Source organism: Artemia franciscana, chromosome 1 (genome assembly GCF_032884065.1).
Source record: "Artemia franciscana chromosome 1, ASM3288406v1, whole genome shotgun sequence".
NCBI lineage: Eukaryota > Metazoa > Arthropoda > Branchiopoda > Anostraca > Artemiidae > Artemia > Artemia franciscana.
The window spans coordinates 57,619,511-57,638,321 of record NC_088863.1 but is presented as its reverse complement, the minus strand read 5'-3'; the positions used below and the strand labels follow the sequence as shown (position 1 = coordinate 57,638,321).

The window sequence follows — 18,811 nt, the reverse complement described above, 5'->3', positions numbered from 1 at the left end:
CAATTACACCACCAACAATAACTTATGATAATACTTGATCATAGATTGTCAAATCGTTTGTTGTAATTAAGGATAAGGGGAGATAGCAATCCTTGTCAACAGAAAATTAAATTTTGGTAGTAATACATAAATCGTATCCTTTGTGTAAAATTAATAAAGTCACTAACCAAAAGCTAATAACGTAAGATTGTTTGTGTAATTTGAGAAAAAAAGGGGGAGGGTGAGGCATTTCAGAAAAGGAAGGTTAATATGAACGTTATACCATCAAATTCAAGTTTACTTATAACTTTAGAGCTGGAGTTTCTATTCCTTTCCTACAAAACTACGAAATTTTATATTTTTCGCTGAAAGCTGGTCATAGATGCGTGCATAATTGTTGTTTTTTCCACAATGCTGATTCTATTGAATCAGTGGCCAAAGAATACCAAGCCAGGAGTCATCAAACCTAAGTTTAAAGTTTTAGTGCCCCTTTTGTGCAATAAAAAGATGGTGCCACCATAGAGAAATGATTTTTGACAACAATTTCGGCTCGAATTGAGCTGATAAGGCGAAAATTCGATTTAATCCATTTAGGACTAACGAAAAGCTGATTATATAGCCTCCTTACTTCAGAAGCCATACGCACAGTGACTCATCCATACCTGTAAATATGTGCAGTTAAAATAAAATGGACGGTTATTATAGGACGTTCCTACTGCATATTAAGTGCAGTGTTAGGCTCAAATTTTAAACCTTTTGTTACTTGTCCTTAAGATCAAAGTTTGCGTGGAGGAATTTACTTCCCGACGGCTTTTATTTTGAAGGAATATATTTGAGCTAAGAATGCACTATAGGTTTGAAGTAGTGTCAACAATCCCCTTATTATGGAAAGTAGTTGGTTGAACTAAATCATTGTGTTAAAAAGAAGCAAAAAATCTTCAATGTAAAGAGTGGAATGTTTAGAAAGAGGAGGCATCCCTTCTCTAATTAGGAATAATTCTATTCGATTGCGTATAATAAGTATATCAAGATGATCTCTTTTATTCTCATTGCAATGATATGCAAAATTCTAAGACAAACATAAATTAAATATGGAATCAAAAAGCAAGGTTAAAGCTTAAGAACGTCTTTAAAATGAAAATAATCGCCCTTATATGAGGGGTTGCTGCTTCTCTTATCGCCGCACTGTTAAGGTGAAAGTTTGAGTTATTTTTTATTTTTATCATATTTTGAGACTGAATTTACTCATATATTTAGATTTAGCTGTATTCAGTTTAGACAATGCGATTTTCAGTTTAAACTTTTTGAATGGGAATTGCATATGAATGTATTATATTTCTCTTTTGAAATATTACATGGCATATCAGGCGCTAATTATTGAACTAATTTTACCATCTACACAAAATAGCTTAATTATTTTTATTATTACACTGAAAAAAAAAAAAAAAAATCCAAGCGTATCCAAAGGACCTTGAAATTTTTTTTGTCGACACGCGCCAGTCTCCACATATTATTTGTAAATATTTATTTATAAATATAAAAATTATAAAGTATAAATATAAAAATATGACAAATAATAATACGAAATATAAAAAGAGCTCTACTTCCATCCACATTTGTTGAACCAAATGTTGTTCCAACAATTACAAGACTATGTATTTCAAAGCTATACTCCTCCTTTCTTTGTAAAGTCAAAGTAACTTTTTTGGATTTCAAAATATTAAATTGGTTTATTATTTGAAAAATTGCGCGGATATTACTAAACAGAAATACTAAGTTGTTATAAGTTACATGAATTTTGAGTAATTAAAATTGAATTCAATGTACTTAGTATTTTGAGTTTTATAATGAGCTTTTAAAAATTTTAGAAAAGGAGTTGATGTGTGAACTAAGTACTACATTTTCAGATTGCGAGTTTTCTTCGACGCTTTTTATGGGACGACTCACAAAAGCAGAGATGTCGAATAATAAGTGATATGGAACATGAATGCTTCATTCCATTCTTGTATGTTCAGGTTAGTTTTGATTGATCATTTGAATCCATGCAGTTTACTCGACACAATTCTTGTTCTCTACTCATTATTTTCAGATGAACTAAATCTTTAGATAAAAACAACTAAAGACGAACGGATTAATAAAGCCAAGTAATTGTTACATTTTGATAAAGTAAGAGTTATTTATTAATTATTTCTAAATGCCTCTGCACACAAGGCAAAAATAATTTTTTTTTGTGGGAATCAGACCGACACAACCATTAATTTGTGAAATTGGTGGTATCTAGTTCAATTATTGTGAGAACTTAGTTTTTATTAACATAATTTATTTTATTCAATATTCTCAAAGTCTGGAAAGAGCGGAAGTCTGCTTTTTCAAAATTCCCAAAAATGCTGATCTCTTTGCAAACATTCTATAGACTGTAATTTGACATTTTAGTGCCCCAATTCGACTGTCTTCTTCCTTTACTACCTAAAGATTGGCTTCTCAGCTAGTTAGATTATGCTCTAGGTATGCAATAGAAGGGGGAATTTTTGCAGGGGTGGGTTGTGATGTAAAACGGAATCTTTAAAAATTGTAGTTGTTCACACTAACACAAATTTTGCTGTGAAATCTCAGTCTTTCCTCTACCAGTTCGAGGTGGGTACCTCCAATTTGATTTCCCAAGAATTTCGCTCAATAAAAATACTAATGTATTATGTACAGTAATAGATCCAAAAGACTGACTGGAAGAGTTATGCCTCAAACAGTAGTTTGAAAATCCACAAAATATTATTTTATTACTTAAAATACTGGATTGCAGGGAAGGGTGGGGGAAAGTATTGAAACCTGACAACAAATTATCAAAGAGGTATTCATTGGGATTTTTTTAGGCTAACTGATTTTATCAATACTTTTGTTGAATTATAGTGGAAAAAATACATGGAATGCTATAAATGGGATCGATGTAAAGGATAACATGTTCCTTCTTTCTCCCTATACATCTGGTCAAAAATTTTGAGCAAGCCAATTGATTCATCATAGTTGAAAGGTGCAATAAATATGCTTTTGAGCATGACATGATCCCTTCGTAGTCCTTGTAGAAAGAGCTGTTAGTCACTTAATTTGCCAATTGTTTGTGGAATGCTGTAAATAGGATGGGTGTACAAGATACCTTGTAACACCCTGCCTCTGGTGCTTGTAACTTAAAGTGAATTTACATTAAAAAGTACAAGGAGTAATAAAATAGCCCTATTTTTGTTATTTTAATTTCATTGACTAATTTGGGTTATCATGGCTTTTTGTAAATAAAAGGATGTAGTTGAGTGAACAGGGCTCATAATCAGAAGATTGGGCGGTGGGTTTTCTTTTATCCTCCACAAATAGGCTTTCTGCCAAAAACTTCACGAAAATGGTACTCAATGGAACTTAATTGTTTGGATATATCTATCACGGTGTAGTATGCACAGATATAAAGAACTTAATTAATATCGAGTAGTTGTAGTAGTAATCGCGGTATAGGGAGTAGGGGTAGCAGCAGTAAGAGTAGTCGTGAATATTGCACTTTTTTCGACTATGTAGTAGTAGCTTTGATAGGAAGAAATGTGTATGTATTAGGTTTAAGTAGTCACTATAGAGTAGTAGTGATAGTAGCAGTATTAGTTGAGTTACTTTTAGTGGTGCTAGGAGTAGTTTCGGTAGAAACAGCCCTAGTAGGATTAGTCATGTTAGGCTTAGCTTTGGTAGGAATAGTATTGCAAGTCGGGTTAGGAGTAGTCAGACTGGATTCGGGTGGGGTAGTAGTAACTCTTTTGCTGGAATAGTAGTGGTAATAATGCTAGGGGTTTTCTACGAAACTAAAATTCTATATTTGTCAGTTGAATACTTTCTGAAAAGATAAATCCCCTCTGGTTTCCCATTGCAACATAGTCTGCTAATACAGCTAATTTCGAATATTTAAATATATTAGCTCATTGATACGGTTTCAATCACCATGAGTTCAAAGAGGTGAAACATATCTGTGTAAGAAATTCGGTACAGGAGATGAAGCCAGGATTCTCTTTGGGACCTTAAAAAGACTTACAATCTGTGCATGATTTTGATTTCAGCAAGTTGTAGTGTGTCTACTCTGTGCCCATCAGGTCAACTTGAAGTTGTATTTGTTAATATCGTTGACTGTTTTGATTCAAATAGATATCTTGAAATTTTCATCTAATATATACGGGGCATTCCTTTTTAACATCGTGTTTCACTTCTGCATTTAGTTCTCGTTCTGTACTTTCACATTTGAGTCTTCATTTAAGAATCTAAGTCTTTGAGTCTAAATTAAATCTGAGTCTAAGATTTAATGATTATTCTCGCTTTATTATAGGAACATATGGATAACATCCCAGGAAGAAATTCTAGTATATTTTGTTTCAGTGGACTCTGTGTCCAGTATTGGTCTAGGTATAGGCTGGTCCGTATAGGTATAGTATAGGTCTGTACACGGAATCTTAGCTTTGGCCGTTTTAGCATACTGGAAGAAAATAGCAATGGTAATAGACTGCTAAAATTTTGTGGGCACCATAGTCTAGCAGTACCCGACGTGGTATCTGGTCATAAAATGACCTGTCAGTTAACATAGTACTCACATCATTTAAACACTGCTAATCATTTTCATTATGCTATGGTAAATAGAAGACTGGTAGGATCAATATATCATGGGTATCCCCTGTTTTGGCTCCATTTTTGGATAGTTCCTTCATCCTTTATTTGCCAAAATGAACCTGATCTCTTTTCTCCTTAATATACTCCACCCTACTTCCCTTTTACTGCATCATATTGCCTGTTCATCCCCTCTTCTCCTCTCAGGAACCCTCACAAATCGTATTCTTCCTTGATCTGTCCCCATTTATTTTATTTCTCATGGCTTCCCTATCAATGTTGGTCGTGTTTGAGAGTTCTTGCATGTGGGAACTATCCATCTGGTCCTCTCTTAAAGTTAAGCAACTAGTTGAAATACCATCTTTGGCCCCATTGTATTGGGGTTGTTACCTCCCTGTCCTTTTGTCTTCCTCTTCAAACTTTTAAGTATTTTTCTCATTTACCTATGGGTTTTATTCAGGTTTGCCCTCTTAACAAGTCAGCCTACTTTCTTTCGGCACATAGCTGAACGCCAAAAATTCAGAACTTGTTCAAAGTTTATTGAGCTATGTCTTCCATAACACCATCACTCGGAAAACAAGGTGGTGGTAATTTTTTTTTTTTTACTAAAAGTAGCGTTTACTTTAAAACTGTGTCAGTCCCTAGTTCATCTTAGTAACAATTAAATGTTTTCGGCAAGTATCAGACCGAAAGTACCCCCTTCCCTGTCCCTTTAGTATCATTGCATTAACCATTTTTTACTGCTCTCCGAACCAAAGTATTGATTCAAAACGCAAATTCATCCAGCAGTTGCGGACACGTTCTGATTTGTTGGTTGTAAGTATCCCAATGCCAATAATGTTAACATGTATTCAATTTGTTCCTCTCTTAAACTCAGGAAAATAGCTGAAATGCCAACTAGGGGAGACCGGGGCTATTCCGGACGTTTTTCAGATTTTCGGTTGTGTCATTTTCCGTACTGGACCGATCACTGTGTTTATACTTCCTTTTGGAAGGTAAACTTTTTGGCAATCCACACCAACAACCTCATTGTCCTATCTACAACCACATTTTCAGAAATGAGATTTTCCCAAGTTTGGTCATGCTGTCCGAAAATGCCCCGCCATGGGGCATTTTCGGACACCCCCGGGGCATGATCGGACATGCCCCACCTCTCAAAGAAAAGTACTGCACAAGTGTTAACAAACTTCGTATATTTGTGTAAAAGTAAGAAAAGTAATTAAAAGTACTGGTACTTAACCATCACTTTATATTAAAGGCTGAGAAATCACGTGAAAACACATGTCCAGCAATGGATCTTGCTGTCCCACCTGAGGAACTAGGATCTGGTAAGACTAGGACAATATCCTTTTTGTCGACCGTTGCTTTGTCCTCAATCTCTGGAAATACGAACTTCGGGCCAATCTTTCTCAAAAACTTGACGTCAGCAACATCGTTATCGATGGACTCGACTAGCCCAACGTAATACACACACGAGGACTTGCTTTTTCCTAATTCAAACTTGACGAGAACGAACTTTCCGATTTGGATGGGAGAAACCGGTCTGTCGCTCGCCACAACATCATCCTCTCCCAAATCAAGTGACATGTCCGACTCATCATCACAAATGTCATCTGGCAGTTCGGGTTCTGATGAACTGGTCTCCGAAACTGAAAGCCTGATGAAAGCTGATGGTTTTCGCTTATTTCCCACCTTGGTCTGTCGACGACCGACCATTTTCTTGGTTTTAGTGATTTTCTTTTGTGGCGTTTTTTTCTTGGCTTTCTTCGCTTCTCTGTTGTGCTTTTCTTTTTCCAGCTGTTCTTTTTCAGGGGTATCTGTCAGTATGCGGGTTTTTCCTCTTTTTCTTCCATTCGAAGGATTTCTTTTTGTTGGGTCAATCCTTGGGTGCGGCCTTACAGACTCGGGGGTGATAGGAGCTGTCCCGGATATACCGGGAGCGGGACCTTCAGGTTCAGAGTCCTGGATAACTTCACCGTGATCTGCTGCCTCTGTAGTAGAGTTAGTAGTTGCAGCTAGTGGAACGTCAGTAACGAGAGCAGGGAGAAAATCTGATTCGCCAAAAGCATGACGATTGAATGGGAAAATACCGGGCCTTTGAAACCCAGCAACAATGTTGCTGGGGCAGAACTTATCTAGGAACGGTTGTCGGGATAGCTCGGCTACTTCATGGATCGATATTCTGCCACCTGGATGTGCTATAAGCCATTCGTTGAAACTATTACGTAGCCCGTTTTTAAAAGGTCCAAAAACACTGATATCAAGGGGTTGCAGTTTATGTGAACAGTGTGGGGGGAACGTCAGCACAACAATTCCGTTTTCTCTGCAAAAGTGAACAATTTCAACGGAGATATGGCTGCCGTGGTTATCCATCAAAAGCAAGTGAGGATCTTCCTTCGTCGATTTTGTTTCACTTTGAAAATGCTTGATAGAGAGGAGGAAATTGTCATCCGTCATCCAGCCGCTTTTGTTAGACAGACCTAAACTTCCAGGTGGGCCCAGGTTATACATCCGGCAATTCACATGAACTCTAGGGAAGACAAAAACAGGAGGGACAACCCGTCCGGCTGCATTGATGAAAGCTAGCATAGTCGTGTTCTTTCCCCGCTCTGCTGAAGCAATTTGTGAGACTTGCTTAGCCCCCTTCCTGGCTACAACCTTGGGGGGGATCCAAAACAGTAGGGATACCTGTTTCATCACAGTTCCAGATTTTGCTAGGTGGAAACTTATGCCTGCTGTAAACTTCTGCTAGGTTGTCATAGAACTTGTTGACCACTGGAGCATTAAACCCGGAAGCACGTGCTTCACTAGTATTTTCTGGAGACCGGATTGATAGCTCATTTCCTCTCTTCATAAACGAAGAGAACCAGTCTAGGCCTGCCCTTCCCTTTTCCGTCCACGTTAAGGGCATCTTCACATTAAGCTTTACTGCAAACTTATAGGCAAGCTTACGAGTTGAAAGCCCTGTCAGCCCATGATTCATCAGCGATGCTGCTTTTAAATATTCGGTGAGTTGCTTTTCTTGCTCTCTAGTAAAAACTTGCCAAAATCCACGTCTCTCAGATGGCAGGACCTTAGCCGGAGATTTATCAGTTTCCAGAATATCGGGCTGGGCATCCAGTTCAGCACGATATCGTCTAAGGGCATCATTAACTGTTGACTTTTTGAGTCCAAAGTTCTCCGCAGCTGCTCTGATAGAGCTACCATCTTTGACGATCGAAGTGACTGCTCTTTGTAACGTTGCTAGATCAGGGGGTGGTTTGTCTCGTTTTCGCTGATACGTTCGTACCATTTTCTGAAAAGAAATAAAGTATTAGAACTGATAAGAATAATAGTGAAACTATCAAATTATCAAATATATTTTATTTTTTATGTTATTCCCCCCTCTCCCTCTATAAAGTCCTGCCAGTCGTTCTTCCAAGAATTATCTAACTGCATTGATGTTAGGATTTTGATGTTAGTCAGAATTTTAGCTTTAAGAACAACTGCACAGGGGCGATTATATTAGAATGCAAAGTATTTTTAACGTTATCTCAAGAATAGAAGAGCTTTATTATGTGCATTAAATTTTTACTTCATTAAATACAGATAACTTGTGTTTAATTTAATATCAGAATAGCTTACAGTCTATCTTTTTCCACTATTAAATAATAGTGCAATTTCTTTTAGGTTTAAAAAATTACGAACTTTCAAATTTAGGTACACCTTACCATTTTAAAACAATTCTAAAAACAAATCCTAAATAGCACAATTCTACCTCCATGAATAGATGGATCTAAAACTAGCGAAATAGATGGATCTAATGGATACGTTCGTACCATTTTCTGAAAAGAAATAAAGTATTAGAACTGATAAGAATAATAGTGAAACTTGTGCAGGTCTGTGCAGCTTTATTTCAAACTCTGGCAAGAGTTTTAACACTTCACTTTGAACTTCACATGATGGGGGCATTTTCGGACAGGCAAGAAATAATGTCCGTACATGCCCCGTAATCTGTGTCCGGAAATGCCCCACAGTGACCTTTAATAAAAAGATGGCTGCCAAAAAAAAAAATATGAAATTATATACATTACTTTATAATTAGAAAGTAGCCAATAGATCACTCTCTTACCTGCCGAAACTGCTTTCCCCTAAAGCTTGCAGAACGCCTGAAAATTGACAAGGAACATACAGCTAGAAATTTAAATTTACCTCCAAATTTGCATCTGACCCTCTCAAAGGAACATTTATTACTGAATTCTAGTCAGAATTTGATCGAACGTGCGTTACATGCTCGCCATCTGCTGACATTTTTGTCAAATTTTTGTATCGATATCTGAACGAGCAATATCGTTTGTCCGATCATGCCCCCGTCCGAAAAAGCCCCTGTCTCCCTTACTAGGGCAAGTATGTTGTTCTTGATGTTGTTCTGACTAAAATAAATAATTTTTACTCTCAGCTTTGACCCCATCGGGTGGGAGTTATTATTGCTCTCTCCTTGTGTCTCCCTCTTCAAACTTTAAGCATTTTTCTCAATTATATTTTGATCTTACTGCCCTCTTAACAAATCGGGCACATTAGTGAATACCAAAGATTGGTCTGTTTCTTACAATTTACATAATATTGATGAAAAAATTAATATTTCCAAAAAAGTGAAATGATCAATATTTAATTTGTTTCCCAGAAAAATAATTAAAGAGTGTGCCAGTGATAAGCCTAAGCTGTAATAGACCTAAGTCGTTCAGAAACGGTAAATTGAATACCGCTAATATAGCCTAGTACAAAAAATACTTGAAAAAGAAATGCGTAAAGCTGGTCGATCCTACCACAAAAACAAGGTCGAAGAATTGTTTATTAAAATAACCGGTCTTCAGAGGTTAAAAAGTCGGGTGCCCAGACACTTCACTAGGTAAATTTTAACCTGCCTGGGCCTTCTGAATTTACCGCCAATAGCCTTAGCAGGATTCTTGCTTCCTTTATTCAAGGCCTTCCGGTATTGTCTTTTCAGTTGTGAACTTTTGATCTTCCCCGTTTTTTCACCCTTTATTTCTTCTTTGAAGATTGGAATAAGAATCGGGAGACTGAGAAAAACAAATGTATGTCTTCTGTATATTCCTTTTCCACTTATTAGTGCCTTTAGTGATCTCCTTTCACCGCCCTTGTGTGTCCATTCCAGAGAAATTACCAACCATGGGGAATAAGGAAGAATAATATTCCAAGAATAAAGAAGCAGGATTGATGGCCACAATGAGCAAGGTGGTCATAATCTCCTTAAAAAAGAAAGTTGGATAACCGGGTCTTGAAGATGTTCACCCTACTTCTCTCACTCCTATATTCATAAATCTTAATGAAGGATTCTTTGGAAACTGGGTTAAGGGGCATATCCAACCTTTTATTGACCTGAGGTAATTTGGGAACCTGAAATCTACTTCCATTTCCACTGTTCTCCAAGAAGCATTTGATCTTGTCACTTAATTTAATGTTTGTCCTTCCCTACACCGTCCTGAATGAAATTCCACAACACACCTCAAATTTGGATGTGAGTGCAAACCCTTCTAAATCCATGACAATGTCAACTGATTTCCTGAAATCCTCGCTCTATTTTCTGAATCCCTCTTGAAATGTTCGTGTTCTCCTTTAAATTACTTGACGTCACAATTTCTTCTAGCTTAAGGGGGGGGGGGTTTCTCAGTTAAAAATATCATCTATTAAGCTAATGTATCTATCTCCTTCCTTAAGCTTCTAAATAAATTTGGCACCCTTATCCCATTTTTTAAAGATTTATACTTTCTCCGTCCTTCCTTATCTCGAACATTCTTGTCCAGTTTGGCAACCTGGCGTTTCCAGGGAAGAGTCAGATAAAATTGAATCTATCCAAAACAGGATTCTGTGAATAATTTCTTCAAAGAAGGTAAAGTCCATACTCTGTCCATCTAGAAAAGTTTTGGTTACTAAAGGTTCGTGTATAGGATAGGCTTGTCTCGTTTTTTTTTTTTTTTTCAAAAACACAATTCGTGAACCGTTGGACATAACCACAAATCGTCGGATGGAACATATTTTCTCCAGAAAGAAACTCCTAAGCCAAACTTCCACCTCCTTGGGCCTTTCCTCTACATTAATCTTTGTCCCCTACATTATGGAAAAATAGACAAATTATCCCGCTAGTTTCTGCTTCCTTATTTACTGAAACAGGCGCTGCCCATGTTTCTTTTTGTTCGCATATTTTCTTCCCATCATTTTTTAATGTCTCTTTTAATTTTTTTTGGATTTATAAATATATATTTTTTTTTTATTGAGCTTAACCTGTTTTATCTCATCTTTTAATATATCATGACTAGTCTCAGTTAATGAACGACTAATTAACGGATTTTTATTCTGATATTTTAAAGTTTGGTGTTCTTTGGCCGGTCTTTTAGTTTTGTTTGCTTTTAAGTATCTGATGTGCTATTCTAATACCTTGTTCTATTACGACTCTGTTATTGCCTGTTTAATCTTTGAGAAACTTGAAAAATGTCCCCGGGAATATCGTCCCAAATCGAAGTGAACCCATAAACAAGGCTGTTCTTCGAGTACTCAATTCTCGGTGTGTCAAGCTTAAGATAGCTGGACTGAATTGTGTGCCTTCCTGTCTATCTTGTTGATTGGGCCATAACAGGCACAACACGAGAAAGTTTTACAGACGGTTGTTAATTCATGTACTTGAAGAAAACAGAAGCCTGAAAACGGTCCTCTAAGCATGTTTCTTCATAAGCATGTTATTTATTTAGAATAAAAAAAAGATTTATGAGTCTACTGTTCTTTAGGGGCCTCTCCCAGGCCACTCAGCGTGTCCCTAGGTGGTTATAGGGGAACGCCCTACAGATATGTAGGGTACCTCCATAGGATGCATGGACTAAAGAGGGACCTTGTCCCTGGGGGAAACTGGGGCACCCTCGCCAAGGGCCATAAATACACGTGGAGGAGGAAGAAGGCCCCTCAAATGTATACTCAACAGGGTCCATCGGCGGGTCCACACGTCTCATGAGTTACACACTTTCTCCCAGTATTGGGTTAAAACGGATGGTGACGCAGAGCACCATCGTGGGGGATCGGATGACACAGTATTCGAACGTGATTCTGATTAATGGATAGTTCTTGTGGGCTTGGTCTCTTTTGACGGACTTTTTCGGGCTGAAAAACCTTTTCCTAGCTAATTTATCTAGCACAATATTTGTATATATAATGAGTCGGAGGTCATGGGCTTGGGACTGTGACGTATTTCGACTCTTGTTGATAGAAAAGTATCGTCTGAAAACCATGATGTGACCAAGATGGGCCCAAGATTGTACAAAACCTCTATTTATACAGGAGGTACCAGGGACTTATTGTTGTCTGGCTCTAAACCGGCTTAAGCACTTTGGTGGGGACTTGAGAAGATATGTTGATCCCTGTTCAGCTTTGGTATCCAGGATCATTGCTTTTTCCTGAGGCGAAAATAATTTCAGTGATTTAAAAAACATGAAATCGGAACTTAGAATGTAACGATGTTAAAAAATGACTATCGTGTCGACATTTTGATTGGCGAATTCAGACGATTTGAGCCGGCCTTATTAGGAGTTTCAGAAACTCATATTCCAGGGGTAGGAGGCAAGGAATCAGATTATTAAGAATTTGTTTACTCAGGCAGGAAGGATGGGGTACATAGACAGAAAGTAGGGCTCATGATGAATAAAGAAGCTACTAAGTCCTGTTTAGGCTGGGAAGGTATTAATAATAGAATACTAATTGCTCGTTTTATGACTAAAAAGTTCATGGTATCAGTTATAGCAGTATATGCCCCTGTTGAACCAACTGACGGAGGTGCTAGTGACTCAGATGAATTTTACTTACAGTTACAGGAGCAAATGGACAGGATCCCAGGTAGAAATACGGTGTTTTTACGAAGAGATTTTGACGCCCACGTCAGTAAAAATAGGGATAGATGGTATCCTAGCCTAGGTATATTTGGTGTAGGAAAAGAAGACAGTGATGGCTAGAGACTTTTGCAATTTTGAAGGTATAACAATCTAGTTATAAGATCATACGGTTTTTGGTCATAAAATGACCCATAAGTTGACGTGGTATTCACGTGATGGTAAGACAGCAAGCCTTATTGATTTTGTTATGGTAAACCGAAGACTGGCAGGACCAATAAAATATTTTAGGGTATATGGGAGTGCTGTTATTGATGTTAATAGTAAAGATCACCGTCTTGTAGTGTCTAGGATTAATTTAAAGCCGAAATCTTGGAAGGGTAACTACCTCCCAAGAAGTTGTGATGTAGATAGACTCCAGGATGTGAATTTGAGAGAAACTTTCTAGGAATAGTTGAATACTAAACTTGAGATTTTAAAATTTTACAATATTGATTATGGTTGGACTATTTTTCGGAAAAAATTTGTGAAGGTTGCTGACGGTGTCTTAGGGAAGAAAGTTAGAAACGAAGCTTGGAATGTTAGCGAAAATGCCTTATGTTTAAAAGAGAGGTGGTGGGGCTCGTATAAAAATTGTCTGAGTGATATATCGTACGAAAACAAAAGGATTGTAAAGAAAGTGAAGAAAGCATTAAAATATGAAATAAGAAGATGTGAAGTGTAGGCTATGGATAAAATTGCCGAGAATCTGGAAGATGCAGCTAGACAGCATAACAGTAAAATGTTTTACTTCGCAGTTAAAGATAGGAACAGGCCCACAATTGGTAATAAGGAAAGACCTAAAGTGAGATGGGCAGAACTATTTGAGAATGTGCTAAACCGAGATACAGTTGCGGGAAAAAAATATAGAGTAAAGTGAAAAGTTCGTGATACCTTGGATGTGAAGGAAGATTTGTTTTGTGTGGAAAAATTAGCGACAGTACTAAAAGGATTAAGAGATAATAAGGCTCCAGGTGCTGATAGTGTGGTAAATGAGTTTCTTTGATATGGTGGCTCTGAGGTTTGAAATAAGTTACTGAAGATTATGAATATAATTTTTGAAAAAGGGGAAGTACCTAACGATTTTAAGAAAACCTTTATTAAACCACTGTATAAGAAGGGTGGTAAAAGTGAGTGTCGTAATTATCGAGGCATTAGTCTGGTGTCTGTAGGTAGCAAATTACTTAGTAATATGATACTTTTTGGACTGAGAGATGCTGTAGACAAAGTTTTAAGAGAAGAATAGTGAGGTTTTAGAAAAGGTAGGGGATTTGTCGACCAAATTCTCACTCTTAGGCTAATAATTGAGAAGTGCCTTATTTGTCAAACACCTTTCGTCATCGGTTTTATAGATTACGAGCAAGTGTTTGATTCCGTTGATAGAAGAGCCTTAACAAAGGTCTTATCCTTGTTTGGTATACCAGATGAATACATCAAACTGGCTAGTGTTATGTATGAGAATAATACTGCTGCGGTTAAGGTAGGAAATGAGGTTAGCAGCTGTTTTTTTTAACTTAATAGGGAATTAAGCATGGTGGTGTTATATTCCCAATTTTGATGGAATTTGTCTCAAGGAGCACCGGAAAGGCAATGGGAGACCACGAAATCAAATGGGGAGGAAAAACTCCTGCACTTAGATTATACTGGTGTTTTAAGCATCCTAGATGAAAGTGTGAGCAAAATCAATGAACTTTTAGAGGCTTTGCGAGTTCAGGATCCTAGAATAGGTTTGAAAGTTATTGTTAAGAAGAGTAAGTCACTAAGGCTAGGAATAAGTGAAGATTAAAAGGTGACGTTGTATAACGAAAAGATTGATCAGGTGGGCAGCTTCAGTTACCTTGGTAGTATTATTAGTAAAAACGGTGGGAGCAGTTGCCCATTCAGTCCTTGAAACCTGCATTTGATTGTACGACGATGGTGTTTAAATCCCCAATCACAAACTACATCCTTCTTGGGCACCTGGTCTGTGGTGAGTTGGAGCTGGGAGTAGAAGTCTTCTGCATCTTGGTCACTACGTGAGGAGTCAGGGGCATAAACTTGGACGATGCAAATGTTAGCAATGGATCCATTAAAAACGCCTGTGATGATACGCTCTGAGAGTGGATTTATGGCAAGCAGATATTTTTTTTTAGCAAGTTTCGAGAGTGAAAAGCCAACAAATTGACGGTGAACAACATCACTTTGTCCCGAAGTGACGAGGGTGTTGCCGATTACGATTTTTACTCCGTTTAAAGTAAGGTGGCTCTCTGATAGTCCAGCAGTATCCCAACGGTAGTGGTTGATTTCATTTAAAATTATTTTTTTGTTTCCGTTTTAGCAAGTTTTCGTGTATTTAGCTTTCCAAGTGAAAGTGATGTCTTTGGGGTAGATATTGGTTTCTTCTCTGGCTGGAGTGTTGTCAAATCGGATAAATAGTCGTCGGTTGCCCCGACATGGTATTTAAACTTAATCATCATCAACAATATCATTATTTCTTGTATTTATAAATCTAGATATCAGACCATCGGTTGCCCCAGACGCGGTAGCATAATTTTTTATGGCTTATTTTTTTATGGAGTTTCTTGGCTGTTTTGTCAGGATAGCGGTATGACATTCCTCTCTACCCTTAGCAGAGGCAATTGTCCAGGGTTCTGAACCATCAGCCCCTCTAGGAAGCCCCTCACAGTTGTCCCTCTAGGAAGGGATCCTCCCGTTTGGGGTTCTGCAGCACCGATCATTTTGACCCATTCCTGGGGGAAGGATTGTAACCGCTGGGTTGAAACTGTCGAAATGCCGGTGGTCCCTATACGGTGTACATCTTAGGGGCTTTCCTCCTCACACGTCTGTATTTATGACCCCTGGGCTAGGGGGTCCCAGTTTTTAATTATGGACCCTCAGGAACTAAGTCCCTCCTTGGTCCGCGCCTCCTATGGAAGTGCCCAGCATATCTGTAGGGCGTTCCCCTATCTGCCACTTGGGGACGCGCTCAGTGGTCTAGGAGAGGCCCCCCTACTAAGAATATGACTCAGTTTTATCTAGCAGCTAGTTTTGTATTAAATCAAGCGTTAAGCAGGGTTGTTTTCTATCCCCCTTTATATGTATCATTTTGATGGACTTTTCCTTAAGGGGCACAGGAAAAGTAATGGGAGACCACGGAATCATATGGGGAGGAAAAACTCTCCTGTACTTAGATTATGCCGGTGATTTAAGCATATTAGATGAAAGTTCGAGCAAAATGAATGAACTTCTCGAGGTTTTGCGAGTTCAGGATGCTAGGATAGGTTTGAAAATTAATGTTAAGAAGACTCAGTCACTAAGTCTAGGAATAAGTGAAGATGAAATGGTGACGTTGGGTAACGAAAAGATTGACCAGGTGGGCAGCTTCACTTACCTTGGTCGATTTATTATTGAAGATGGTGGGAGCAGTGAAGAGGTTAAAAGTAGAATAGCCAAGGCTTGGGGTGTTTTTTTTCACACGTAAAAAATGTTTGTAAGAATAGAAAGATAAGTCTGCAAACCAAGATTAGAATATTGGAAGGTACATTGATGACAGTGGTCAAATATAGCTCTAAAGCATAGGCGCTCCGAAAAGCGGATGAAGATTTACTAGACTTTTTCTAGAAAAATTCCCTTCACAAAAAAATATCCCGTTGTAATTAATAATTGTGAGTTGTGTCTAAATAGCCAGAGACCCAGAATCGTCCTGAATTTTAAGTGTTAAGAACAGAAGTTCGATTCAGTAGGAAGAAAAACTTAGCTGAATGTTTCATATTGTATAGTATACTAGATAAGTAAATTTAAAGGGATTAGTGCTAGGCACTAAAATAATGTTACTTTGAAACACGATAGGCAGTGGTTTGGCCTGAACTCAGTGTTGACAATTATTGTTTAGCATCCCTGTATAATATATAGATCCATTTGGTGGATTTTGTCCTAAGAAAAAAAAAATGCTATAGATGATCGTGGTATTAAATGAAAAGGAAAACTCTTTGATAGAATATGCAGAAGATTTAAGTGCCTATGGCAAGTTTAGTGAAATGTAATGTTTGGTGATTTTGGATCTCTCGGCGGACAGAATAGTTTCAGAAATTAATGTGGACAGAGTGGTTTCAGAAATTAATGCTGAGCAACAAACTTACTTCAACTTGACATGAATGTGGATGGAGAGATGAGGTTAGACGACGAAAAAACTGACCAAATGGATAGCTAGGTAACAATAATAGGATAGCAGGTAAAGAAGATAAAGAACTCTTATTTGTGGATAATAAGTTTAGTTCTTTAGTGGGTTTAGAATATGTTTTTCAGTACTGGGGGGGGGGAATTATAAAGATTGTTTGGGTTTCCTATAAGACAAAATTGTTCAAAACGAAAACGAAATTGTTTGTCTTCATCTGGCATTCATCTGCCCTCGTTTTAAGTTTTAATGCTGCTCCTTACTTTCAGTTGAAAAAACTATTCATATTTATTTGTTCACTGTTTTTTTTTTTAAATACTGCTAGAAAATCTTGCGCCCCCTTCATTGAAATTCTCTTCCCCCATGACAAATTCCTCTATGGAAAGATCCTTCCACGTAACCCCCCTCAACTTCCCTCCCCCCAAACCAAAAAAAATTGAAATAATATCATGTAACTCGGCCGTATTTGTACAGTTGTGATTAGATGTCACTTTTCTTCTATCTTCAAAATAGACTTCAAGGTACCTGTCAAATATTGTTTTAGTTTTTTGGTGAAAGTTGATGTACCTATGTTCCATAAGGCTCCGTGTATCCAAAGATAACAAGATTATTCAATTTACAAGCTCTTTCCCTGCACTTACATTTTGTATTCTAAAATTTCACAAAATATGTTTTTAATTTGTGGCTGTAAAAGCGCATACAAAAAAAAACTATTGTAATGAAGCATAGGTTAAGAAAGAAACGACATGCATCACATTGTTTGTCGAAGTAACCAAAAAAATAAAATAAATGGTGTTGTTGACTCTAGTCAACAAATAATAACTGATTTCTTCTAGGACCTGACTAGCTTCTATCTGCTTTTAGAATGTATATAGCCTATACCTGTTCGGTGTGTGCAAAACTATGCTAAATACTGTCGACAAGTGTAATAATAATCATAATTTTTCAGGGTTATGTCTTCTCAAGAATGAAAAAGAAGCCCTCCGTTCGAGAAATTCTTATGAATGTCTATCCCATTACACAAATTGATCTTTCTGTTTCGCCTGTAGTCACCATACAATCGAGTTCATATGTAGACCATAATCAAAGACGTAGAAAGTCAACAAAAAAACAATCAAAGAACTTGGTACAAACCTTAACAATGAAAACAGGAAAAAATAAACGAGTTCAGAATCAGCCTAGCCGTCTTGTATCTGCGCTCTTGGAAAAATTGGTATCTAATGGCTCTTCGCAGTGGGAGGATGTAATCAAGCGCTTTAAGAGGTCTCTCTTTTTGAAAGCGTCTCATCTCCTAAGTGCCAAAGATGGCCTCGAGAAAAATGAATTAAACGTCCAAGATGCAGTGATAAAGCGTGATGGATTACGCGATCTGCTTATGATGAAAGTGGGGCCTACTCATTCTGACTTTTTGATAATACTGGCAGTTGCAGAGTATCTGCGACCTGGTATCTATGAGGAGCTATATAGGAATACTGATAGTTAAGAGTAAATACTGTGCTGCTGTCTATTTTTACCATAATAAAAAGAAACTCTGGGTGGAACCCAGTGAGAGGCTTACAATATGTGGACCTGATTGTGTTTACTTTCATTTTTAAGTCGTTTACAATTTTTTTTCTCTAAAATTTTTATATTAAATGCATGGAAAATACAAATTTGTAATTGATTAAATTGAGCATTTATACGGTTGACAGTTATATTCATAGGTATATATCTCTTTGTTCTGATGTAAGGGGGGATGTCCCTTGGTCTTAGTTTTTGAAGGCCTTGTTTTCTACCGTTGGTGCAGGTGCCACTGGGTTTCAGGCATGATAAGTAAAATTTTGAGCTCTCTAGTTCTTCAGACGTTTTTCTACCCACTTCCATATTTTTGTTTAACTCCGAAGAACATAAAATGGTTTAATGGAAAATTGTTTAATACCATAAGTAATTTTCATTTCGTATTAAATCATAAATCTTATCAAATCCTGCTGGTATCGGAATTTCAAAACACATGTGTGAATAGTAGCATAAATAAGAAACTTATTTAGCTATTACAGGAGTTTTCGATCGCCTTCTTCTGCTTTCAATATTTTTTCTATTGTCCCTCTTTATTGTATATTTTTTGGACAATTTACATTTTAAGCGAAAGTAGACGCTGCGTCATTGTGAC

General features: G+C 37.4%; 1 protein-coding gene across 6 annotated transcripts in view; it reads left to right on the top strand.

Moving 5' to 3' along the window:
• The window catches only part of LOC136031791 (uncharacterized), a 68,048-nt gene extending 49,718 nt beyond the window's left edge, over positions 1-18,330 (top strand). For 5 of the 6 annotated variants that reach the window (XM_065711617.1, XM_065711590.1, XM_065711580.1 and 2 more), the window contains 2 exons: positions 1,887-1,994; positions 17,612-18,330. In XM_065711617.1, coding sequence (XP_065567689.1) covers positions 1,887-1,994; positions 17,612-18,145 — 642 coding nt within the window. In that variant the 3' untranslated portion in view covers positions 18,146-18,330. The remainder of the gene's footprint in view (positions 1-1,886; positions 1,995-17,611) is intronic. The other variant, XM_065711627.1, reaches the window with a different exon arrangement.
• The last annotated feature ends 481 nt before the right edge of the window (positions 18,331-18,811 follow it).